Raw genomic sequence first — 25,444 nt, 5'->3', positions numbered from 1 at the left:
GGACATGGCACCCCGCACACTGGCCTCGAGAGGTGTGAGCTTGGGGACCACAGGCCGGAAGGGCAGGCTGACAGGTGTCCCCAAGGTTGGCGCCTCGTCAGCCGGTGGCTGAGCTGGAAGCTCTGACGGTCTTCCTTTGCCGTCTCGGGGAAGCGGAGTCGTGTTTTGGTCTTTGCTGGAGAGAGAGGACTGCGCGGGCTGTGGGTCACTCAGAGCAGACCTCAGGTAATGGGGAGGACAGTGCAGGACAGAGCCCTGGGCTGGGTCCCGCCCTGGCTTCCTTTTGCTTGCCTGTGGCCAGGGCAATTGCTCTACTGCTTTTGTAAAGCAAGGTGGTGGCATCTGCCAGATGGTGTCTTCTCGGGGACCTGAACCATCTCTGGGCATCCCAGCCTAGTTCCGTGGGTGGCCTGGGGCCTGCCCCAGCCAGAGGGACTCTGGTCTTGGGAGTCCTATGGGGTTGGTCTGGGCTCTGGCTGACCAGCTCCTCCAGTGTCACAGTACGGGCCTGCACTCTGCCCACAGGTCCAGCCAGCTCTGAGTACTGGCACTTGGGCATGCCAAGGCCTCGGAGGGGGCCTTTGGTCCCAGTTGTGCAAGATGATAAATGTGGGGACCCAAATAACTTAAAAAGCTCCAGCACCTGCTTTTCCCCAAGTTGGAAAAATAATGTTTCCCCTCCCAAATTTTGTCTTGTTTTCGTTTGCTCTCTTTGGGCCTTCTTATTTCACACACAGGAAAGAGTGAGTATATCTAATGTGTATATCGCACTCGACAGCTTCCTCTGTGTTTTCGCAGCCAATCTTTTTTTTTTTTTTTAACATCTTTATTGGAGTATAACTGTTTTACAATAGTGTGTTAGTTTCTCCTTTACAACAAAGTGAATCAGTTATACATATACATATGTTCCCATATCTCTTCCCTCTTGCGTCACCCTCCCTCCCACCCTCCCTATCCCACCCCTCTAGGTGGTCACAAAGCACAGAGGTGATCTCCCTGTGCTATGCGGCAGCTTTGCAGCCAATCTTGTTCACAGCAAGCTTGGGTGCCACGGAAGGCCGGCCTTGTCCCTATTCTAGAGATGAGAAAACTGAGGCTGAAAGGGTGAGCACCTTGCCCATGAACATGATGGTGGGAGGTCATAAGCCCAAAGCTGGGGGGACCAAGGAGCAAGAAGGAATCAGAACCCCAGCAGTGGCCAGGCCGTGGGCCAGCAGATGCCTCAGACAAGCTGGGGAGGCTGCCAGAGCCTTGCTTTTGCTCTCCCGTCCAGCTGTTCTAGATTTCTCTCCATTTCCCCACCCGTACGCTCTCTCTGACCTCAGGGCTTTTGCACACGTTGTTCCCTCCTCCCAGAAGACCTTGTTCTGTTACCAAACTTGCCCGCAACCTTCAGGTCTCAGCTCCTTGGTTCACTGATTCATCCCACAGATGCCCAGGGACACTCACACATGCTTTACGCTGTGTCAGGTGCTGGGAATCCAACATAAAAATGACATATCCCCATATGGCCAAGGTCAAGCGAAGCACAGATGGTAGGGGAGGCAGCTGCTCTGGGAGGGGGAGGGCAGTGAGGAGGGAACTGTAAAGGAAGACCAGGCAGGAGGCACAGCAGGTACAAGGGCCCTGAGGCGAGAAACAGCTTGGCTGTTGGGGGAACTGAAAGGCTGAGGGGCTGTGGGCAGGGCGGAGTGCAGTGGGGAGGGTAGAACGAGACAGGTTCTCCAAGCCCTGGCAAGGACTTGAAGTTTGAACTGAGCTTCACACAGAGAGACAGCTTCTATCTGACTTCTGTCCCTAATATCTCTGGGCTGCTGTGTTAGGAACAGACCATAGGGTGGACAAGGGAGTCAGCTGGCCGGGGGTGGGGGGGAGGCGCTTCCAGAAGGGTCTAGGGAGCAATCACTGACGGAGGCTTAGCCCTGGTGGGGGTAGCAGAAAGGCATGGTGTCTGTGGTGTTGGGGGGATACATCTAACAGCCCACAGATGGATGGAAGAGGGAAGAAGAGAAAGGAAAGACCCTTGGTTTGGGGCCCCAGCAAAGTCTGGGGCTGTTCACTGAGAAGGAGGAAGGATAGAGAGGTCAGAAGTTCAGTTCTGCACACAGAGAATTTGGGGATGAGAGCAGGCTGTGGGCCTTGGAGAGCAGATGCTCGGAAGAGGTGAGGGGCTGGTGCAGCCTTGGGGTCATGAGCGTTTTTGAATGCGTGGAACCAATGTGAAAACCCAGGGAGAGGGTGTAGATTAAGGAAGAGGGGAGGCAGCAAGGAGGCTGAGAAGGGCCAGCGAGCAGCCTGGGATTGGAAGTTGGGGGTCCTGAGAAGAAAGAAGGGGTTGGGGGTTCTGAGCGTACAGGGGAGGCCAGGAAGGGCCACTGAATAAGGACAAGTGGCCAGTGTGGTGCCTCTGACCTTGGCCTTGATGGAGAGGTGGGGTCGGGGGGAGGAGGAAGTGGAGACAGTGTAGACAGTGGAGTGGGGCAGAGAAAAGAGGCCACAGCTACAGCGTGGGGAATGCGTGGTTGAGGGAGGGTTTTGTTTTAAAAGTACCCTTCAGGGTACACCAGAAGGTGTTTGAGGGCAGGCAGGACAGTCCAGTGGGGGGGGGGGGCCGCAGGAGTGAGTCCTTGGGAAGGTGAGCTGGGCGGCCTCGGCTGGGAGGAAGGATCTTCGTGCCCAGTGACCTGAGGGAGGGAGAACGAGATTAGGGCAGGTGTGTGGGGGGGTGTTCCCGCCTTGGTGGGAGGGGGAGGCAGCATCCACTGGATGGATGGCCGGGAGGACAAGCGGAGGAGGCTTGGGAGAGGGAGAAGGGGGAGGGGGCACCCACTTGCAAAGGAGCAGCTGGAGTGGCCACCTGGGGAAGATGAAGCATTTAGAGGGAGCCTCTGCTTGGTTGGTGGGAGTTTCTCGAGCGATTTGCAGCTCCTGGGGCAGACCAGAGAAACTGGGGGTACCTCTTCCACGAAGCTGTCCCAGCCGCCCCTCTGCGTGGTCAGGCCCCAGACCTCACCTCGCCTCCCAGGTTTGGTGCATGGTGGGTGCTCAGTAACTATCTGTTAACTGACCGATCTGTATTCAGACTGCCAGGGAGAGGCAGAGCCTGGATGGAGCCGAGCCCGTTCTTTGCTTGGTGGTACTGTCTGCCGGCAGCTGAGTGCTTTGTTCTGTGCCCAGCTAAACCTGTTCTGCTTCTCATTTAACGTGAGGGAGCTTTCTGTGCCCCCATTTTACAGAAGAAGACAAGTCTTGGAGAAGCACTTCAGTTCCTTCAAATACCAGCACCATCCCCCCCCGCCCCCCCCCCCCCCCAAACACAAAGAAAGGAGCATTTAAAGTAGGAGCTCTTGGCCTGTTTCTCAGATCATGGGGAGGGCAGACCCTTGAGAAGGAGGCTGGGAAATGGGCTGTGAGTTTCCAGGGACTCTAGTGACAGAGGGGACTGTCCACGCTGGGTACCATCCACGCTGGATACCCTTGCCTCTTAGAAAGATTGAGGATGGCACTGCTGTGGGGGGGGATTCTTAATCTCTACTTGGTGGAAGCATTTTTAATCCGATCTGGGTGCCCCTGGGATGAGGTGCCCCTGTCTCCCCTCAGCATCATTCTCCCCCTGTGCTTGCCCCCTGCCCCACACCCTGGATTGCACCCACCCAGAACCTCGAACCTGCTCTTCTGGATGGTGGAACACCCTTCCCTACCCTGGCTACCTCTCAGTCCTCTTCCCAGTCTCCGCTAAGCCCCCCTGGACTGGGGTTCTGGCTCCCTCCTCTCCCAGTCCCCGAACGTCCCTTCCATAGCACTTCTTGGACTTTGGATTGCTTGCTTGATTGGGTAAAGCCTGGTCAGCCTCTGTCTCCCCTGCTGCATTATAAATTCACGAGGGCCAGGACCACGTCTGCATTGCTGGGGGTTGGATCCCCCGCACCACGTGTAGGACCTGTGTGTGATGGGTGTTTAGGGAAGGGGGTGGGAAGTGGCTGCCGGAGAGTGTGGTTCTATCTTGAGCTGGAGTTGGTGTAAGCAGATTCAAGGTGTAACGAGCTTTTTGTAATAATTCCCTGCAATGTCGAGCTGGAGTGTGAACGGGGCCCTTTCCAGGCTCCTCGGGCATCTTGAGGATCAGAGGCTTGGATGGACTGACTTTGGCAGGGCAAAGGCTCATGTGGGGGACCCACCTGTCTCTTGAATATCTGTCCGTCTCTGCCTTTCCACAGAAGGCTCCAGAAGGCAGACCCTACCTCTCCCCCTACCCCCTCTAATTGCTCTCCTACCTCTGCACATTTTCTGATGCTTTTTGGGTTCCTTGACTGTGGTCTTTGTTGTCTCCCCATCCCCTGGTGGTCACTGGGGGCTGCTCCATCTGGGGAGTGTGTGGTGGAGGAGGACAAGGCCGGCTGCCCTGGTGGTCTCAGGCCAGCAGGGGGAGCCCACGAGCCGCGAGCCTGGACTGCGGCTCTGGAGAGAGGCTCCCCTGCCTGGGGTCACCCAAAGGGAAGACCAGGCCCAGCAGGGGAACCAGCCTGGGTGGACCCAGAGTCTGTGCGTGGATGGGGGGCCTGGCGTCCCACTCAACTAGCTGTATGACTACGGGTGGCTTCCTGACCTTCCTGAGCCTGTTTCTTTATCTGTAAAATGGGGACAATTCCAGCCACTCCCTTGATTCATGACTCACCCCAGCGGGCATCTCTCGCAGGGAGCCCTCTGCCAATGCAGGGGGTTTGTCACAAACGAGCACCAGACCTGCTTGGTTCTGTGGCTCTTTGAGGAGCACGGGTGTCCTGGTTCCCTGTGTCCTGCGGCCTACAGATAACGACGATGATGATGTCACTGATTGACAATGTAACTGATTCAGTGCCGCCGACCTGCCTGGCCTTAGCATGTATGAGTAAGCTTGAAATTAGTCTGCAAGGGCTGTCTTGAAGATATTAGGGACCCAGAGGTGTGGACGCAACTGGAAAGCGGCAGAGTTGATTCTGAACTCAGGTCTGTGGTGCCTGAGAGACACCCTCCACCTCCATGGGCCTCAATTTCCCCTCCTAACAAAGAGGGCACAGCAAGATCTTCTAGGGGACCCTCCTTCCACGCCCCTCCCCGTGTGCTTGCGGGAAGGATGGGCGTGCACGGCTGCTTTGCACCCTTGGACGAGGCGAGCATCCCCGTGAGGATAGGAGACCTGTGGGTGGGGGGGAGGCCCCCTGGACTGCTCCTCCCCTGCCCGCCTGACTCTCCTGCCCACCCCACCCCGCCCTTGCAGCATTTCTGAAGGGCCTGAGCGGCAGGCAGCGGGAGGAGCATTACTTCTGCCGGGACTTCGTCAGGCTGAAGAAGATCCCGACGTGGAAGGAGGCAGCGAAAGGTAGGCCCTGCGCCGGGGGGCCCAGCTGTCCAGGTGGTGTGTGGCCCTTTCAGGCCCATATCTTGGGAGAATCATAAGGACAAGGCCAAGAAGGAGAATGGCGGCAGCATTTATGAGTGCTTGCTATGTGCGGGGCACTTTACAGTATCACCTCATTTAATTATTAACACAGCCTGAGGCAGGTTTGGTTTTTATCCCCATTATACCATTGGGAAACGGAGCCTTAGACCTGCAATCCCATGGCCGCTGGAGCTGGGATTTGCTGCTTGGTGTAGTGGCCTGTAGTGCGGCGTCCTGGTGAGCACGTAGGCCCTGCCAATTTCAGACCTGGTAACCGGGAACCCAGGCCAAGTTACTTAACCCTCCTAGGCCTCAGTTACCTAGTGTGTAAAATGGGGATAGATGCCATTGATACTCTACCTGTGTGCAACGTTGTGAAGATTCAAGGAGGTGAGTGTGTGCTGCACACAGTAGGTGCTTAGTCAGCGTGGGCTGTCATTAACGTGTCATCGGTCCTCGCGTGGCACATTGCCTCTGGAGGTGGAGGGCAGTTGATGGCGGCTTGCCTGACTGGTGGCCACTGGTGGGTCACTCTGCAGTGGGGACCTCTCTGTGACCCCACCCCCGGCCTCTGCTTGTTCCAGGGGTGACCGTGAAGGTGGAGGAGCCCAAGTACAAGAAGGACAAGCAGCTCAACGAGAAGATCTCCCTGTTCCGAGGCGATATCACCAAGCTGGAGGTAGACGCCATCGTCAACGCTGGTGAGTGAGGGCTTCTGGCCAGCCTGAGCCAGAGCCCTGGGTGGCCACCTTGTCACTGTGCCAGCCACGCGTGGATGCCACCTGGCTCCAGTGAGGCTCGGGTGGCTGGGTGAAGGTGGCCTGCTGGCGCCACGGGAGCCCAGCGTGTCAGCAGCTTGGACTCCTCTCCCCTTGAAACCCTGACCTGCTGTGTCAGGGGCGCCTTGGCTGAGCTGCCTCGGAGCTCTGAGACCCGTTATCGGCTGGAAAGGGAGAGAGCTCTGCTGGAATTGCGCCGGACTGCCCTGCCAGGAAGGCAGTGGCCAGATGGGGTGTTCCGACCTTGGGGGCTGCAGATGCCCCTGACCACTGCTTTCCTTCCTCCGCTTCCTGCCCTCCCAGCCCCCCCTTCTAATTGGGGTGGGCAAGGGAGCATTTTGGGGAGCATGTCAGAAGGAGGGCGGGGGCAGAGGCCCCTGCACCCCTGTCAGCTTCCTGCAATGGCTCTTGCTGGCTGGGCAGTTTATTGTGATGAGTTGAGGAGTCTGCTGAGTCTGTCCCCTCTTGGGAGAGGGAGGAAGGTGGCGGCTCTCCTCCCAGGCAGTGGTTGTCTGGCTGAGGTTAGGAGTGGTGTGTCAAGGGGCGGTCAAGTCCAGCAGGTGCTCAGGTGGTTCACAGGACACGGGCGAGTGGGGGCCGCATCCCCCCACTGTGGTTGCCAAGTGTCACAGGACGGCGCCTCCTTCTTGGAGAAAGGTTCGCAGACCTGGGCAGACCCCCTTGTCTTGGGTTCCGACTCATAGGGAACCTCCACTGTGCTAGCCCCTCCCCACCTACGCAGTCTCAGGTGCTCCCAGGAGCGTCTCAAATCTCCTTCATCGCATGCTTGGGCTTGCAGCCATTGGCTGACCCCAGTTCTGGCCAGGGCGTGATGTGGCCAAGTGACTCTGCGTCTTGGTGGTGCCCATGCTGGTCTTGCTAAGTGACTGGGCTTGAGAGACCCAGGGGCGAGGTGGCCGCTCATCCGCTCTGGGCCCGCTTGTCTGTGATCTGGGTTGCATTTCCGGTAGTGGCATTGCTCTGCATGTCTCCCCGCTGATGTTCGCAGAACTGTGTGGTCACAGGAGTGTTCCCTCCCCCCTCATTGCCTGTTTCAGTGCACAGGTGACCAGTCACAGGAAGGTAGGAGTTCTGACTCGGAGCAGGGGGTGGTGGGGTCACCTTTGGTTTTCTGCTGGTGCTTCCTCTGATGTGTTTCTCTTGGGCCACTAGGATGGTGGGTAGCCGCGAGGTCCCCATCTGGGGAGACACGGGGCTAAGACAAGTCAAGTCATAGTGGCCCAGGAGAGAAGGGTATTCTTGCTGCCTGGATGCCAGAGGGATGGCCTGGGGTGGAAGGACCAAGCCTTGGGGCCCCGGCTGAGGGGACATTGCCACAGGCCTGCGAGGCTGCCCTGCCTAGTGCCCTTGGCCCTGTCAGTCACTGGAAAGGGTGTGGGAGGTTGCGCCGCTGGTACTTTTTTTAAAAAAAATAAATTTATTTATTTTATTTATTTATTTTTGGCTGCGTTGGGTCTTCGTTGCTGTGTGTGCAGGGGCCACTCTTTGTTGTGGTGCACGGGCGTCTCATTGCAGTGGCTTCTCTTGTTGCGGAGCACGGGCTCTAGGCACGAGGGCTTCAATAGTTGTGGCGCACGGGCTTAGTTGCTCCGTGGCATGTGGGATCCTCCCGGACCAGGGCTCGAACCTGTGTGCTCTGCATTGGCAGGTGGATTCTTAACCACTGTGCCACCAGGGAAGTCCCCCTGCTGGTACTTTTCTTCCTGAGCTGCAAAGTGGCCAGAGGGAAAAGTAGGGCATCTTATCACCTCCTTCCCAGCCAGGTTGATGGTTGGCAGCCAGGAGGGAGGGTGTGGGGACCAAGGCAGGGTGTGGGCAGAATGCAGATGGAGTTGGGTGGGGGCTCTGGAGCCTGCTTGCGGGGCTGCAGGCATGATTAATGGCTCTTCCTAAGTGCCCTTGTGCCTGGCCAGACTCTGAGTGCAGCAGCTCTGTCAGCCTCTCATGCTCTCAGGGAAGCCCTTTGGTCCTGGTTTCATTTGATTCGCCAGGGCTGGGCGTGGCAGTGTTTGCTGTGTCCTTCTGGGGACTCCCCTTCTCCATGTACCTGCCTGGGCTTGCATGATGGGAATGGTGGGAAACCCACCCATTGGATAGTTGGGGATATTAGGGTCTGATGCCCATGAACAGTGATGCTCATGCAGCCCCTGGCATGAACAGAGCCCTCAGCACCTACCGCTGTTGTCGGTGCTAGAATTGATGCCAGCAGAGTCACTGGATGTCAACCCTGGCCCAGGGAGGCCAAGGGATCCTAGTACCTCCTACAAATGAGCAGCTATGCCTCCCCCTGCCTGCCTCAGTTTACTAAATACCCCCTGGTGTGTCTTCCCGGTATCTACTTTTTTTCTAGAAAGAGTCTCATAGCAGGGAGGACCCAGAACATGCCTGGAACCCCCATAAACGGCTGAGGCGGGCCCTGGATCCAGAGCTCCCACGCAGAGCCTGAATCCCCTGAGGACCCTCCCTGCAGGTTTTCCCAACCCGGTGTTTGGGTGGCCTTGGCACTAATCAGACCTCGGGGGTCTTTGGTGGTTTTGGTACCCTCCAGCATCCTCCCTGGGCACCCCCCCACCATGGCCTGGGGCCGCCCCCACTAGGGGGCAGCAGAGATCGCGGTTCCGGCGTGCAGCAGAGCCCGTAAATCAGCCTGTTTATTAGCGGAATAAAAGTCGCGGCAACGCGGGGCTTTTCAGGGCTGCATAAATCTGGTCTGTGCCTCGTGAAACCCACATGTGCTTAATTCATATGTAAAGTTATAAGCAGGAAGAGAATACGTGTCCATTAAATTCTATTTGACTTGATTATAATCATTAGTCCTGAATAATTGCTTCTCAGCACCGACCGCGGAGCCACCACAATGAGGAAAAGGAGCGAGCAATTATCTCGGGGTGGGAATTTTTTAATTTTTATTTTTGAAGTCAGGGGCAGTGTTGGTCCCGCCAGGGTCTGTGGCCCATGGGGAGCCGTGTGGGTCGGACAAGGCTGGGGGCTTGAGGTCCACTGTGGAGCTTCTGGATTTTCTCGGGACGGGGTGGGGGGCGGGGAGTCTCTCTTTGTCCGTGAGGCCAGATGGGGAAGGGTAGGGAAGATGCCATCGCTGCCTGGGCCTTGCTCCAGCTGCAGGGACCATGGAGGGGGAGGCCTGCAGGGGGCTGGGAAGGGCCTGTGCGAGAAAGGGGTCAGCACCCCAGAACCCCTCCATCCTGAAGAGCTGTGGCTCGGGGGTGTCTCCAGCCACGCAGGCGCTCTTCCCATCCCTAGGGAGGACCCTGGGGGGGTCTTTGGAGAGGGCAGGGCCTGGGTGTCCTCCCTTCCTGCCCGCTTTACTTCTCCCTTCCCCGCAGAGTGACTCCACCCACAGCCTCACTCAGGACTTTGGAAAATCAGACTCAGTTTCCCAACTGTTCCCCCGGCATTTGAAGTCCAGGGCTAGTTTTGACCCCACTCTGTTGGTATTTGATATGTGATTGCTGTGAATGTGCTATTACGTGCCTGTAATAGTGGATATGTGTGTGATTTGTTGTGTGTATAACATGATGTATGTTATATGGTATGTGGAGGGGGGCTGGGACAGAGTAGAAGGATGTTTGCCTGGCTGGTGGCAGGGCATGAGGTCACAGGGGACAGGACCAAACCCCCTCAAGCCCCCAGGGACAGTGCAGGCCTCCCCGGGCCATCCTTGGTCTTGCCCCAGTGGCTGCCAGCTGAAGCCACTTGCTCGGGCAGAGTCTGGAGCGTCTCAGGCTCCTGCCATCTGTGCTGGCCACGGCTCCTGCCCACGGGGGCACACTGCATCCATCTTAATTAAATTGGGCTGCCACGCTGGTGAGATAAGCCAGGAAGCCCCTGCAGCCCCCATTCTGGAGCAGGAGATTCTCTGGGGCAGCACCTGCCTCTCCACCTTGGCCCCACATCCCCCAGGCTGTGTCTAGGGAGAGCCAGGCCTAGCATCTCCTCCAGAGAAAGCTGGGGTCTGGGGGGGTGCCTCAGCTTCCGGAGTGTTTATGTCTTCTCTTTGCCGCGGAATGGTGGGGACTATGGGCAGGGGCAGCATAACCTTGACAGGGTCCCTTCCATGCCCTTGAGCTTGCCAGCTTATTACCAAGCCTGTGCTGTGGGCCCCGAGTTCCTGACAGACAGCTGAATCCCAGGCAGGAAGTGTCCTGGCACAAAGAAAGACCCCCATTCTTGGCCAGTCCAGGGTCCGGCTGCCGGCTTTGGCCTTCGGGGCATAACGGGACAGAGCAGGGATGAATGTGATGCTCTGTGCAGAGACAGAAGGAATATTAAACTGCAGAGCTGTCCCAGGCCACTGAGTCAAGGCCATGGGCACAGAGGCCAGGAGCTAGGTGGGAATCCCAGCACTCCCGCTGGCCGTGCTGTGGCCTCCGGTCAGGTGTCTCCAAGCCTCTACTTCCCCATCTGAAAAATGGAGCGTCTTTGGCCCCACCCCAGGGTTGGCACATAGTAAGCCCCTGTAAATTAGTATTGGAAAGTCAGCATGAGAGAAACTAAGTAGAATATAACGTGACAAAGCACGGGAAGTGAGGTCTGAACAGAGTGCCACGCTTTGCCTCAGGGACCAATTAATTCTGCAAGGAGGGCGCGGGAGGTGAGGAGGGTCAGGGGAGCCTTTGAGGGGACCCGGCATGCGGGCCGGGCCGTGCAGAACAGGTGGGAAGCCATGTTTCACAGCGACAAGCTGGCCTCACTGGGAGTTTTTTTAAGTTGCTTATTTATTTAAAATAAGGCATGAAGTGGTGCTCTGTTTCCTTAAGTCTTGGGGCTTTGATTTGTGAAAATCTGCCAGCTGCTTCCATCACCCTCGTCTCCGCAAGCCAGTCAAAGCTCTTTCTTCATCCCTTCTGCTGCCAGGAGGGCCTGGAGGAGCCTGGCCCCCTGGCTGTCCCTGGGCCACCGCTCGGAGTCAGTGATTTAGAGACCGCCTTGATGGACTAGCAAGCAGGGGGGCCGAGGGACGCCGACTGCCTTGTGGGAAGTGATCTGACGCTGAATTGTCTCCGTAAATCGCTTTACCTGTCACTTCTGATTTAAAGGTGTTTACTGAGGCTGGGCCTCCACAACTACCTTCAGCAGCAGCCTCTTCACAGTGGGCAAGGAGGGTGGGTGGAAACCTGTGAGCCACAGAAGACTCCCCGGTCTCTGGCCCCTGGGGAGCACCGGTGAGACCAGCCATTCCCTCCATGCCGACCACTTGGCATCCCCGCAAAGCAGGCAGGACTCTGATCCCCATTTTCAGTGATCAAACTGAGGCTCAAGAAGGAGATAACATGCCCCAGCTCGGCAGGTGACTGAATCAGAATTCAAACTCATGTGTAGCCTTTCATTCATTCGATCGGCAGGCGTACATGGCAGGCCTGTTGTGCACCAGGCATTGGGGTAGGTCCTGGGCTACAGAAGACTCCATCTCAATTCCCAAATGCAGAGTGAAAAATATGAATGGAAGGGACAGCAAAGTGCATGAGGGATGGGAATCACACCTGCAAGGATGGGAGGCAATCTGGAGGGCTGCCTGGAGGAGGCAGTACTTGAGCTGAGAAGTAGGGATCTGAGTTAGATGTTGGACAAGTACATTCTAAGGGGAGAGAGGGAGAGCACTGGCAGGGAGAGTGAGGCGGGTGGGACTCAGGGGAAGCTCTGGGGGGCTTGGAATGAGCCGTGGTGGGTCCTGAGCTGAGGGTCTCCCTCTAGGTCTAGGCTGTATCCATACCCCATGCTACCTCTCCTAGCCTCCTGGTGTTACTATATCAGCCCCACGGTGTCAATGGGAAACTGAGGTTCAGAGACTTGAAACAACTTACCTAAGGCCACACAGCTAAGCAGTAGTGGCATAGGTAGGGATGGTTTGCCAGACTAAAGAGCCTCCAGGAAATCCCCACCCCCACTTTTTTTGTGGGTAGCTGGGAATACCTTCTCTTTGTTCCCTTTTCTGGTTTAAAATTTTGGGTCCCCAGAGTGGGTCTGCTGTCATCTGTCCTCACTACAGGGAAACAGAGAAGCGGGATGGGGACTGGGTGGTCAGTGCAGAAAAGATGGGTCTGGGTTCATTGGCCGCATGAGGCCTTGTGGTGGGCTCCTGCTCCTGTGGCTGCTTGGTCGTCCTGTGCCCCAGTCCCTGCCCTGAGCACCCCACCAAGCCCTGCTCCTGGGTGGGGGTAGTGTGTTACTGTGTGTTCCCTCTGGGCCAGCGGCTGCCCCCACACTGGACATATCACCTCACTCCTGAGGCAGGCAATAATATTCCCCCAGTTTACAGATGAGGAGACTGAGGAACTTATGGGACCACAGTGCTGGGTAAAAGGCCGAGCCAGGAATCAAACCCTCATCTTTCAAACTTGGGTTTGAGAGGGATGCCGTCACGGTTTGCTTTTTCAGAAGTTCCCTCTGGGTCCAGTCTAGGGGTGGGGGGCTGAGTGGATTGGGAGGCCAACAGGGAGGCCTGGGGTGCAGGTAGCTCCCTCCCCACATTAGAAAGCCTGGGACACCAAAGACTGTGTCAAGGCCTGATTTCCACCACTGCAGGGGGAGGGAGGCTCATTTCCACAAGGTCGAGAAGCGGTTACATAAATTCATAAATGATGGATCCCTCCTGAATTATTGAGATTCCCTCAAGGGCTCGCAGGGCCTGGGCCAGTGAGCGGAGCTCTGGCCGATGGGCGGGACTCGAGGATCCTGGAAGGTCCTTCCGCCCCAAGGTCTTCTCCCAAGTTTCCCTTTATTAGCCAGATTGTTCCTGTCCTTCCATAGGGAACGTGACAGTGGGCAGTGGACCTTGGACCCAGTGATCTTTTGTTCTGACGCTCAGTAAATGTGTGTTGAACGAATGAGTGATCAGATGTCCTTGAGAGTTGGTCAGACAGCAGGAAGGACTGGATGAACCAGTAATCCCCTCTGGGCCCCCTCCTACCCCAGCGCAGACCCCACGCAGTCTCTCTTGGTTGGTCATAGAAGCCAAGTCTGGAAGGGACTAAAACATCAATCACGCAGGTGAGGACAGTGGCAGACTGCTGCTTGTGAGGTTCCTGGCTCAGTGTGAGGCTCAGTGACCCAGTGCCTGCCGCCAAGGCATTTACAGTCTTGTAGGGAAGACAGGGGAGCATCTGAAGCCCAGAGAGGGACGGTGACCTGCTCAGGGTCACATAGCAGGGAAGTGGCAAAGCAGGCCTTCCTCACTCCCAGCACTGCCCTTTCTCCTGGGCCTTTTTCTCCCCATCACAGCACACACATGGTCAGGAAACGCGGGTAGGGCTTGGGCTCCGCTGCCCGCCACCCCCTGCTGAGGGGCCCTGAGCCCTTTCTGTCCGGCTCACCTCGTCCTTGAGGCTGCCAGCCTTCAGCACCCACACCAGCGTGCCGGCCTGTGTCCCTGACGTGCTCTCCACCCCAAGCACTGAGCTGAGGAGCCTGGAGCTCGTGGGAATGTGTGTGTTTTGAAATTAATGGGGACCATTAAATTGGCCAAGCATGAAAAGGGCTGGGTCTGCAGCCCTTGGATCGCTCTCCCGGAATAATCCTCCAGTGCCTTGGCAAAGGGCTGCCCAGCCCGCTTCGGGCCTCCCCAGGAGGCTGTGTCGTGCCCACCGTTGAACGCATGGGTACCCTGTGTCCCTAGGAGGTGAAGGGGGTCTGGCGCAGCATGTGAAAGCCATAGAGTCCCCCCAGGAACTGGGGTCCCCTTCCCTCCCTGTCAACACAAAGCTCTGTGCAGACAGTGCTGTTTGTGGGGGCGTTGAGATGAATCTGCTCTCTCCAGACCCCTAGGGTGGGCTTACACACACACCAGAGCTTGGCTCCGGGGACTCCTGTGTGGGACCTGCCCTGGTCCCAACTTGGGGTGGCCTCTAGGACATAACATGACCTAAAAGAGAGTGAAAGTATCCAGCCCCCGCTCCTCACCTCCCAGTCTCCAAACAGCCCCACCCGCTCTCGAGTCTCCATTACAGGACATTGAAATTGGGAGTTGGAGTCCTGGGTGTGAGTCCTGGCTCCGCTGTGCGCCAGCTGTGTGTGGCCTCAGGCAAGCCCCTTCACCTTTTTGAGCCTCGGTTTTCTTGTCTGTAAAACGCGGATAAAAGTGCATTGGGGGCTTCCCTGGTGGCACAGTGGTTAAGAATCTGCCTGCCAATGCAGGGGACACAAGTTTGATCCCTGGTCCAGGAAGATCTCACATGCCGCGGAGCAACTAAGCCTGTGGGCCACAACTACTGAGCCTGTGCTCTAGAGCCCGCGAGCCACAACTACTGAAGCCCACGTGCCACAACTACTGAAGCCCACACACTGCAACTACTGAAGCCCGTGAACCTAGAGCCCGTGCTCTGCAGCAAGAGAAGCCACTGCAATGAGAAGCCCGCTCACTGCAACGAAGAGTAGCCCCCCCCCCCGCCACAACTAGAGAGGGCCTGTGCGCAGCAATGAAGACCCAGTGCAGCCCCCCCCACAAAAAAAATATGCATTAGAACCCACGTCCTGGGTCATTGTGACTTTTTTTTGTTTTTTAAATATTTATTTATTTTGGCTGAGCCAGGTCTTAGGTGCAGCACGCAGGATCTTCGTTGCCACGTGCAGGAGATTTAGCTGAGGTGTGCGGGCTCTAGTTCCCTGACCAGGGATGGAACCTGGGCCCCCTGCATTGGGAGTAAAGAGTCTTAACCACTGGACCACCGGGAAGTCCCTCATCGTGAGTCTGAGAGGAGACAGTTCGCTCAGCACAGTGACGTCTGGGATAGAGGAAACCCAAGAAATGCCAGCTCTGGGCCTCCTGCTGTTGTTGCTTCTCTGGGAGGGCAGCTCAGACCCGTGGAACCAGGACTGCTGTGCACCAGCCCTCAGTAGGGCTGTGTCAGGGGATGTCGAGGGCACCACCTTCCTGTCCTCCCTGTGGTGAGCTGAGCACTTGCTGGGCCCGGGGAGGTGAGGAGGGACCTTCCTGACCCCCAGTCTTTTGGATTTGGGGTCTCTTGACCATGAGCACGCAGGGCAGGAGGGCTAGACCCCCTCCCCTCTGTGGCAGGGCTGTCAGTGTCGGCTCTGCCTTCTGTCGGGAATGGTGTGTGTGTCACATGGGAACAGCCCAGGACGGGGGATGTTCCCTCTCCCCAGGGGGCCAGGAGGTGGGGTGTTGCCTGAAGCTCTCCTTCAGAGCTTGACTACCTCGCCTCAGCTGGCAGACCTGAAGCCACCTGTAGCCTCCAGCCCTCCCTTCCCCTCCCCTCCTCGGGGTCTTCTTGCATTTCAGAAGCTCACCTTCGGGGCTCATTTATTTATTTCGCAAATTATTTCTACTCATGTTTCCTCAGGCCCTGCTGGCAGCCGTGTTTCACGTGGGTGCAGTGACTGCATCACGGGTTCCTTTTCTCTGCAATCTTTTTTTTTTTTTTTTGACCACGCTGAGCAGCTTGTAGGATCTTGGTTTCCCCAACCAGGGATCAAACCCACGCCCTCGTCAGTGAATGTGAGGAGTCCTAACTACTGGACTACCAGGGAATCTTCCCCCTGTAATCTTGACTGATCACTTATGGAAGGGGTGCAGCTGTCCTGGGGGGTCCTGGAGCCAGGCCTGGGCTGGAAGCCCCCCACCGGTGTGGCACGGGCTGGCCTCAGAGCCGGCTCACAAAACATTGATAGATTGGGGTACAAACTGGTTCCACTAGCTGCTTCTCCGGGCCTCAGTTTCCACACGTGCACCTTATGGGAGGATGAGAGGAAAAAATGAGTTAGTGTCTGCAATGCCTTGCGCACTGGAGGGGCTCGGTAAATGCTAAGTACTGTTCTTATTAGTGAAGTATCTCACTGCACCACCCACTAGACCGGAGTCCCTGGAGGGCAGGGGCAGGGTCCACTGACCCCTGGTCTCCAGCCCTGGACAGGGCTGGCACGTGGCCGGTGCCCATCCGTGGTGGGGGCCATCCAAGAATGTCTGCACAGCAGTTCCCTAGGAGGGACACAAAAGGACAGGAACTAACAACTCATCTCTGCCGAGGACCGCTGGGTGAAAGCAGGCTGCCCAGTGGGCACAGTGGCAGGAACTCCTGCTGCCTGCACATCAGGCAGGGGAGGGGCCACAAATATTTATGTCCTTGTGGCAGTGTCAGGAGCCAGTGAGGACTTGGGAACCAGGAGCTTGGGCTGCAGCCTCCAGGGAGGACAGCTACTGGGTGTGGACCCGGGTTTGACAGTGAGCCCGGATGGCCCTGAGAGGGTGGCAGCGGGGGGTGGACATGGCTGGCTGGCATCCCCCGCTTTGGTTCATTAAAACCCCATCAGCCGAACCCCACACCCAGCGGCAACAAGTGGTCCTGTACAGCGGTACCCACCCTCCTCCTCCCCCACGCTGCTGTCTCCCCCTCTTCGGACATTGTAATTGCCATAAAAATAGGAGCTTAGCTGCGGTGGCTGTGTAGCATGTGGGAAGAGAGAGGCCCGGCTGTCAGCCGTCCCCCTACCAGCAGGGCTCGAGTCTGTTTTATTATTGCCGCCTGGCTGTATTTCACGTAGGTTTAAGCATCATCAAACGCCACATCCCTTTTGAAAAGCAAGAGCTACCTTGCTGAGGATGTTGAGGAGAAACAGGAACATTAAAATCTACGAAGCAAATGGCCCAGAATTGACATTAGTGACGGGAGCCTTACAGCTCTGTCAAAGGAGCTAAGGCCTGCTTGGCAGCTGGTGGGGAACTTTCTAGTGAGGCTCACGGGTCATGCAAAGGTGGGGCAGGTTGTGGCTGAAGCTTTGGGGTTTGACAGGGAGGGGACCAGAGTGTTGGTGATGGAATTCTGTGGGTTACCTGACCACCTCTTGGCCTCCCCGGCCTTGACCTTGACTCAGCCTCATCTCCCTCCTAACAAGGCAGATGAGAGCCCCCACTGGTGCTTAGAATAGGGTGCTGGGCTCTGGGGCTCAGGGGGTGGGAGTGGGGGCATGTTAGGGGCCAGGGCTGCTGTGGCCACTTAGGAGCTCTTGTGACCTTGACCAGGATACACCTCCCCTCTGAGCCTCGGTTTTCTCGTCTGTAAACCTGGGAGGGTGCTGCCCCCTCCGAAGGTGGTTTGGAGGACGGAGATGCATGCAAATGCCTGGCAAGTCACTGGAACTCAATAAATGGTGACTGTTATCACTGAGCAAGTGGGCATTTGAGCTGGAATTGATTTTTAAAAAATGTTTAACCTACCTGTTCCCATTGAAAAACATATAATAAAACCGGGGAAGGGTTAAAACAGGAATAAAAAGAAACAAGTGACAAGGAGGACACTGACCTGGGCATCCAATAAGAATGTGCCCTGTGCTTTTGGCCACACCTGGAACCCTTTGGCCTGGATGCTCTTTGCACATGCTTTCTGACCTGCTGGCCTCTTGCCTGGTTCCTGGGTCTGCTCAGCCCTACCTCCTGCCTTGGGATGCTGATGTCTGGTCTACTGAGGGACCATGCCCTTGTATTTTATGATCTTGGTGGCTGCTTGGGCAGCTTGGCTCCTGGCACTTACCTTGGCCCTGCCCAGAAGACACCTCAAAGGTAGGCCATTGTAACAAGTCTATTGCAACTAAATATGAAAAGTGGCCTTGAGCTTCCTGGCAGCCATAGCAAAAAGGGAAACAAGATTTTTAGGTTCTGTAACTCTAAACTTGGAAATCCATTTATATTTCAGCTTAATGCCTCTTTCTCTTTCTTTCTACTCTGTCCCTTTTCCCTCCATCACCCTTACCAACTCTATTACCCCTACAGATGCTTCAGCCCTTGCTCCAGAGCACCATCTCTAAGTGCTTTGCCCCGGATGTGGGAGGCCCCTCTGCCCTCTCTTTTGTCGCTGTCCATACCCTTGTCAGCAACCTGGCCTCTGGGCCTCTTGCCTTGTGCAGGCCCACTGGGTCCGCCACTGTGATTTCTCTCAGATGAGCCAGTGACTAATAAGGGTTGCCCCCGGTCGGGGGGCAGCAAAATCTTTCCCTTCTTAATATCGGAGTTTAAAAATGTGTCACCATCAATTTGAAGAAAAGACTTGTTCCTGCTGAGAAAAGCGGCCTGGAGATTTGTCTCGCCTTAGGAATCACACAGGCAGCTGCATAAATTCCAGAGCCACAGAGGCTCTCCATGCAAATGCCACCTCTCAGCTCCACAGCCAGCCTGGAGAGGCCCTTGGAGCCCACCCCAAGTTCCCATGGGCTGGCACCCCACCTCCCCACCTCTTGTGCTCCCACAGAGATTCTGGGGGCCCCTTGGCGGGAGGCGTCCTTGGTTAGAAGATACTCACTTCTCTCCACCTCTTTGTGGTTAAGCCGGAGGCTGAGCTTGCGGCTAATTCCATGTCACTGATGTGCTTTGATCCTGGAGGAGAAGGAGGAGGAGTGACTTCTGAGAGGGGGTCCCCACAGTCCCCAGGGTGGGGGGGGGTCCCTCCCTTACCCTTGTCTGTGGATCTGTTGGCTGCACAATGGATTTGCCCTGAGGGTGGGATTTTTAGGGCCTGGATGCCCTGTCCTCCAACCCTGTTTCATCCTTGTCTGGAAGGGACTGTTGGGGTCATTTTGACTACCCACTGTCTCCAGACAGGCCCCCTCCCCTCTGGCTGGCAGGCCTGCCCCTGGCACTTTGCCCTCAGACCTGGCCCAGCCTCCTGCCCCACAGACCCAGACCTTGGCCCCCTCCTCTTCCAGCCGTTCTCTGAGCCCAGGAAAATCATCATAACAATGACCTGGCTTTTAGTATTCCTGCTTTTCAGGTTGGGAAGCAGTGGTGCTGGGATATTAAGTGACTTGTCTCCAGACAGTCCGGAAACTTGAAGCAGACCCTGGGTACTTTCCCCTATGTCACTTCACCTTTGAATGAATGAGTGAGTGAGTGAATGAATGAATGAATGAGGGGGAGTGGTCTCACGGCGACCACTCGTAGTTCTAGGTGTCTGGTGAGCGGGCGTGGTGTCAGCCCAGGATGGGGGTATTTGGAGAGCTTGGGGGAGGTCAGGGCACCCCCCCTTCTGTCATGCAGAGGTCATTGTGGCCACCTTTTTGGAGGTGTTGTTTGTCCTCCCGGGAGGCTCACCCAGGCATGGCGCAGAGCAGGGGGGTCACCTTGGCTGGCACCAGGTGGCCTGCAGTCTGCAGTCTGACTCTTCTGCCAGGAGCTTAGTGGCGGGTGGGAGGGGGGTGGTCACAGGGTGCCAGTGAGCCCTCCCTGGTTTTGGGGAGCCAGTGCGGCTGGGCTCAGGGTAGTCGGAAAAGATAAGCGGGAAGTTTGCAGCCTCCCTGGCTGCCGTGGCCCCGTCGGAACACGTGCTGAGCGGTCATTTACCACCTGGTGCCAGGGAGTTCTGTGGGCTGGTCCCCGCGTCTGCCACCCCAGCTACTGAAAGGGCCCCGCGAGGACTCTCGGCAGCCATTACTCCGAGAAAGGAGGGTTGTTTTTTTGTTCCTGGCTCCCTAAATGTTGTTGCTGTTACAGGCTTTGGAAATCAGTTTTATGGCCTGCATTGTTTGTCTGCTGAAATGTGGAAAGCACTGGAGGGGAATGAACCATAGGTTTGCTTCTAGCCCTGAAAGGTCAGGTGGCTGAGGGTGAAGGGGCAGGGCTCACATGTGTCCTCCACGCCTGGGTCACTCTTTGGGGACTGTCATAGCTGGAAGGGGGGGCAGGGATGGTGTGCACCAGAGGGTGCCCTGGAATTCTGTTGGGAGGGTCAGCCTGAGGCTTTGGGACTTGCCTCTTTTGTCGGCTGGGTCCCGCTGAACTGGGCTGGGATGGTCATCCCTTCTTCCTGGATGCCCAGCTATACCAGCTGGCTCCCCTCAGGTGCCATCCGGGGCACCCTGCCAGCTACTGGCAGTGTAGACTTCTCAGTGCAGTACAAAATAAGCCTGGGTTTTGCCAGCTGAGATGCAGGCCTGGCAGGGGCTCCCACCTGCAGAAGGTGCTTCATCTTTGAGCAGAGTTGGCCCCCTGGGAGCTGGGCAGGGTGTACAGATGCAGTGGGAGCATTCAGAAGCCCACACAAATCCTCCCCGCTTTCCTGGGCCTGAGGACCCTCAAGGGAGGCCCTGAGCGTCTGCCCCGGGCGAAGGCTCCTTCTCTACTTCTCTCTCGATATGCGAAGTGCTCCTACAAATCAGTAAGAAAAGTGGGCAGAAGATGTGGACAGGCAATTCCCGGTTGGAGAAGAACAAATGGCCAGTAAACAAGTGAAAAGATGCAGAACTTCGCCAGCAATCAGAAAAAGCCTAATCGAAACAAGAGACATCATTCTCCACGGCTGGAGAAGAGGCAAAGGCTGGAAATAATGATATGCACAGGCGTGGTGCTGGAAACAGGCCTTTGCTGGGCTCACCATTGCACTGCAGCTCGCACCAACCAGCACACAGTAAGTGCTTGGAAATACTTGCTTTATCCCAGAAAACACAAAGAACTCCTCCTTGTTCACAGGGAGTCTCCGCAGGGCCACTGCTGCCTTTGTGGCCCCTGGTTTGCCACACCCTCTGCTGGGGGTGCTCCTGGGGGGTTTGGCCTCATTCCCACCCTCAGCGTCCTGGCCCCAGGGATTCACACGCTTCCTTGGCTGTGGTCTTTCTGGGCCTGGCCTCTTGTGGGGTGGATGCCATTTCCTGCTGCTGGACAGTGCCTCTGGGTTTCAGCTGTCTCTGCAACCTCATGGCTGGTGCCTGGGCTGCACTGCACAACGGGGGTGGGGGGTGGTGTTCATAGAGGCCACGATGGAGATGGGGGCCCCCAGAGTTGGGCAGCCCTGGCTGGTATCATGGCCTCTTCCAGCACCCCAGGGAATCCTCGATTTAGGGAAGGTCTTGCCCTAATAGTGACCTTGGTTCCCCAGGCATCGTGACTGGCTCACCCTCATCGTCCGGCCGCAGAACCTGTCCTGCCGTTTCTGGTTCCCTCTCCCACCCTCTCCCATTCCCGCCCAACTAAATGATTTGGGGGCTCATAACTGCGCGTTCTCTCTCACCTCCTGGTCTTCGCTTGGGCTCTCCCTGCTGCCTGGAGCACCTTCTCCTCCCACTTCCACTTGGCTGACTCTGGTCAGGCGCCAGTCCCCGGCTTAGATGTCATTTCCTCCAGGCACCTGGCCCAACCTGGGTTAGGCATCCCTCCCATGTGCCCCAGAGCACAACCATTCATTCATTCAGCAGGTGCTGGGCTCTGAGGCTGCAAGGGCGAGCACGGGAGATGTGGTCCGGGCAGCCAGGACACCCGGGGGAGCGACATGGCCACCTGCAGCCCTTGGTCCTGGAGGCAGACCTGTCTGGAGGGTCAGGAAGGGGGAGCCCAGGGGAGCATCCCAGACAGGGGCTGAGGTGGCGCCCTGGGGGTGGCTCAGCTTCTTGCCCCGGGAGCAGGGAAGCCAGAGGGAGACTGGGGTGGGTGGTGGCTGCTCGCAGGAGCCCAGTCGCCTTCTGTTGCCTGCCCCAAGGGGGCAGCCCTTATCTGTAGAGCCTAGCGTGGCCCGGCCACAGCAGAGCTGCCTTTGATGTGGAGCTCAATGGGGAGAGCACAAGTCCTATGTCAAAGGGCTTCAGTCCCGAGGAATCTGGGTCTCCAAGTCCTGGAATCCTCCTGCCCCTCATCTGCCTCCCTGGACAAAGCCAGTCAGCAGGAGAGCCCAGGCCTGGGGGAGAGCTCAGCCTGGAACTCGGCTCCTGGGATCCCTGGCAGCCTCTTCTCTTGGCTCTGTCCTCCCTGTCCTTCTACTCCCAAGACCCAGCCTCCTGCCCACCTTCTCTTTCTGGACGCCCCCAGACTGAGGAGGACACAGTCCTCCTTCCTTCATTCAGAGAGTATGAAATGATGAAGGCCCAATCCCTGCCTCTAAAAGACACTCAGTGTATAGTGGGACTAGTGGGTACAGCACAGGGTGTAAGTGCCTAGTAGGGGAATCCAAGGTGCTGTGGGCCGATCTGGGAAGGCTTCCTGGAGGAGGCCTACCTGGGGAGGCTTACTTCCCTGCAGCGATTTCTGGTGGGGATGTACCTGTGCCTTTCACTTCAGGTTCACAGACCCCAATCAGGCTGTCTCCCTGGCCAGGACCTAGCTAACCTCTGTCACCGTGGCCTTGGACAAGCACCTTAGTCCTGGGCCTCAGTTTACTTGCTTGAAAAGAGGGATGATTGAGGATGGAATGCAGTGACAGGTGTCTGGTGCCTGGCACCACCGAGCTGCACTACCTTGCCTCTCACAGATGGGTGCCCCTTTAGGAAAGCCCCCCTAATTATGAAGCACCAGATCTGGGCCATCACATGAGAAGGAGGCACATTCATTAGTAGACTTCAGGCACACAGCCCGGCCATGCCAAGCGTCTCTCCGTGCCAGCTTCCCAGGGACGAAGGTCTCACTGAAAGCACATCTCCTGTGTCTTCCTGGTGACAGGTTCCATCTGCCAGCACCTGGGGAGCCACCATCCCTGGTGACAGCCCCTCAGCCCTTCACCCGGGCTTGTAATCTCAGCTCTAAGGGACTGCAGTCCCTTTCTCTGGCCCACCACAGCTAATCCATTTGCCAGGGCCCCCATCCAAGAGAAAGCTAATTAAAGCATTTCTGCTTTTGGCTCAGCCTGGACTTTGAAGATTCCCTTTGGTCTTCCTGGAGTATCTGAAAACAGGTGGAGAAAGGGGGCCTCAGAAATGGTGTCGGATAAGCCCCCGGAGCCTCAGTAATAGGCTTAATCCCCCCAAAGCCAGCAGGCGTCAAACAGTCCTCCGCCCAGTGCTGCTGAGAAGGTGCTCAAGGCTTGTGACCCTGTGGGCCCCAGACTGCACGGCTCCCTGTCCCTGGCTTTCTGTGCATGTGAGGCTGTGCGTTCCCCAAGAGGGTCAAGGCCGTGGAAGGTCAGGGCACGGGTCCCTCACCGCACGACCTGCAAAGCAGTGAGAAGTACTGTGGCACTGAACCTCCTTGTCTGTGACGTGGAAGCCCCACTTCAGGGGTAGCTGCAGCGGCTGGCACGGAGCAGATGCCCGGTCAGGTGGGCACACTTCCTCCCTGCCCCTCCCTCCGGTACCCCCCATGCCAGCATTGTTTCTTTCAAGAGCTTGTTTGCCTTTTAGAGATTGTAATCAACCAACCACAAATATTTATTCGACACTTACCAGCAACATGTGCAGTCCACAGGACAGGGGTCTTTGGGGTCTCGCTCACTGCTGTGTCGGGACCTGGCACACAGTAGGTGCTCAATAAAGACTTGTTGATTGTGTGGTTGGTGGACAGGTCCTGAAAGAGGTAGCCTCTGCTCTCACAGAGCTTACACTATTGCTGCCTTCAGAAAACACCCGCAGGGTCTTTGGGGGATCACTGAGCCCCTAAATGTGGGGTCGTGGGGGGATCTTAGAGCCGGTCCTCCTTGTCACTCTGAGCCAAGCCTGGTGTAACCCAGGAGGGAATCTGCTGCCACACCAGCCTCCACCCTCACCCCCTCCCAGGCCCCTGCTCCCCCATTTTCATCACAGTACTGGGGGTGCAGGGAGCATTTAGACCCGCAGCTCCCTGTGCAGGGACGTTGGACCTGCATCACGGAAATAAAAATGATAAAAACCTGCCACTGAAGTCTGGGTGGCAGTAAATTACTTAACACCTGAAACAGGTTGAAATGTGGCCACTGTGGCTTTTAATAAGTCCAGCTCCGATGCTGCGGCTTCCATGGGGAGCCGGCTGGTCTCTCCCCGAGGCATCATTTCATCACGTCCCAGGCTTGGCAGCAGTGCAAATAAGATTTCACTTCCTCTGTAAGTCTCCGAGGTGGGGAGTGCCGGGTTTTCACTTGTGCTGTCAGTTAGCGGCTCGAGGGATCCGACTTCCTCTGCCTCGGGAGGAGAGGGTCCCTTGGAGGTGCTGGTACCGCACCTGGGGGCGGCAGGCCATGCAGAAGCAGGTGCTGACAAGAGGCCGAGGGGTGTGGAGGAGGGGAGGGGAGGCATCCAGCAGGTGGGCTGGAGGTGCCTGAGAGTGATGAGCAAGCTCCACCCACCCCTTCTTTTTTAAAAAAATTTATTTGGTTGCACTGGGTCTTAGCTGTGGCAGGCGGGCTCCTTAGTTGCAGCTCGCCAGCTCCTTAGTTGTGGCATGCAAACTCTTAGTTGCGGCATGCCTGTGGCATCTAGTTTCCCAACCAGGGATCGAATCCTGGCCCCCTGCGTTGGGAGCGCCACCAGGGAAGTCCCCACCCAGCCCTTCTGAGGCAGCATTTTGGGGCCGGCTAGGGACCTCAGATCCGACCAGGGCTTTGTATGCAGGGTGCTAAGAACTGGCCTCTGAATTTGGGTGTGGGGTGGGATTTGGGGTGTTAGGCCCTTCCCGGATTTGGTTGCTTCTTCAGGATGCTTGATGAGGGCAGGGACCCCTCCTAGGAAGTGGGAGCAGGAGGAGGGAAGCTTCTGGAACCTGGTGGTAACCAGGTAGGAGCAGCGTCCAGGGACGGGGATGGCGGCCACCCACTCTTCATTCCACTTGAACTGGAACTTCTAGTCCTGAGCCTGACCCGACAGGAGGAGTTGGACACGTGAAGCAGGGGCGCTGGACTTTGGCGTGCCGCTTGTCTGCTGAGCAGCTTATTCAGGGGACTTGCCCCGTACATATCCGTAACCTCAGCAATATGTGGGTCCTGAGATTTCTTTGGGAAGGAAAGGGCTGGGAACTGCTTGGCTGGAGTGGAGGCTGCAGCAGGAGGAGTCCCGGGTTTATGGGGAGACCACCCTGTCTCCCAGGGTCCATCTGAAGACGTGATAGGAAGACAGGGGCTCTTCATTGTCAGCCTGTTGCCTCCACCACCCAGAACTTGCACCCCCTTGAGGGGCCGGCCAGCTCTGCTTGCTCTCCTGTGAGGCTGGGCCTCACTAACGCTCAGACTGCCTCCTCCTCTTCAGAAAGGGTCAGTTCTGTTTGGAGGGTCTTCTTTCCATTGACCTGAAATACAGGTCCTTGGAACCTCCCCCATGGTTCCTGGTGATTTCCTCCTGTGGGGCCCAACCCTGTCTGGGCCTCCAGCCCCCCGGGCCACTTATTAAAACCTAAGATGCCCCTGTCCCCAGCCCTGTTCTCCACAAGCCGAAATTCCGGGTCAGCCTGAGAGCCCGTCTAGCAGGTTTCGGGAGCAGGCCGCAGACCTTGGGTGTGGTCGCGGTGGCTTGGAGAACAGGCCCTGTTCCGACGTCTCTCCTCTGTGCAGACCTGGGGGCACTTTGCTGTTGCAGAGACACCTGGGCCTCCTTGGGAGAA

General features: G+C 57.0%; 1 protein-coding gene across 2 annotated transcripts in view; it reads left to right on the top strand.

The window, feature by feature from the left end:
• Nucleotides 1-25,444, top strand: part of MACROD1 (mono-ADP ribosylhydrolase 1) — a 152,236-nt gene that overhangs the window by 5,375 nt on the left and 121,417 nt on the right. For both annotated transcript variants that reach the window (XM_059070738.2, XM_067037557.1), the window contains exons 2-3: nucleotides 5,258-5,359; nucleotides 6,004-6,120. In XM_059070738.2, the coding sequence (XP_058926721.1) occupies nucleotides 5,258-5,359; nucleotides 6,004-6,120 (219 nt within the window). The remainder of the gene's footprint in view (nucleotides 1-5,257; nucleotides 5,360-6,003; nucleotides 6,121-25,444) is intronic.

The sequence above is a fragment of the Kogia breviceps genome, chromosome 7, assembly GCF_026419965.1.
Source record: "Kogia breviceps isolate mKogBre1 chromosome 7, mKogBre1 haplotype 1, whole genome shotgun sequence".
Taxonomy (NCBI): Eukaryota; Metazoa; Chordata; class Mammalia; order Artiodactyla; family Physeteridae; genus Kogia; species Kogia breviceps.
This window is presented reverse-complemented; position numbering and strand designations above follow the sequence as displayed.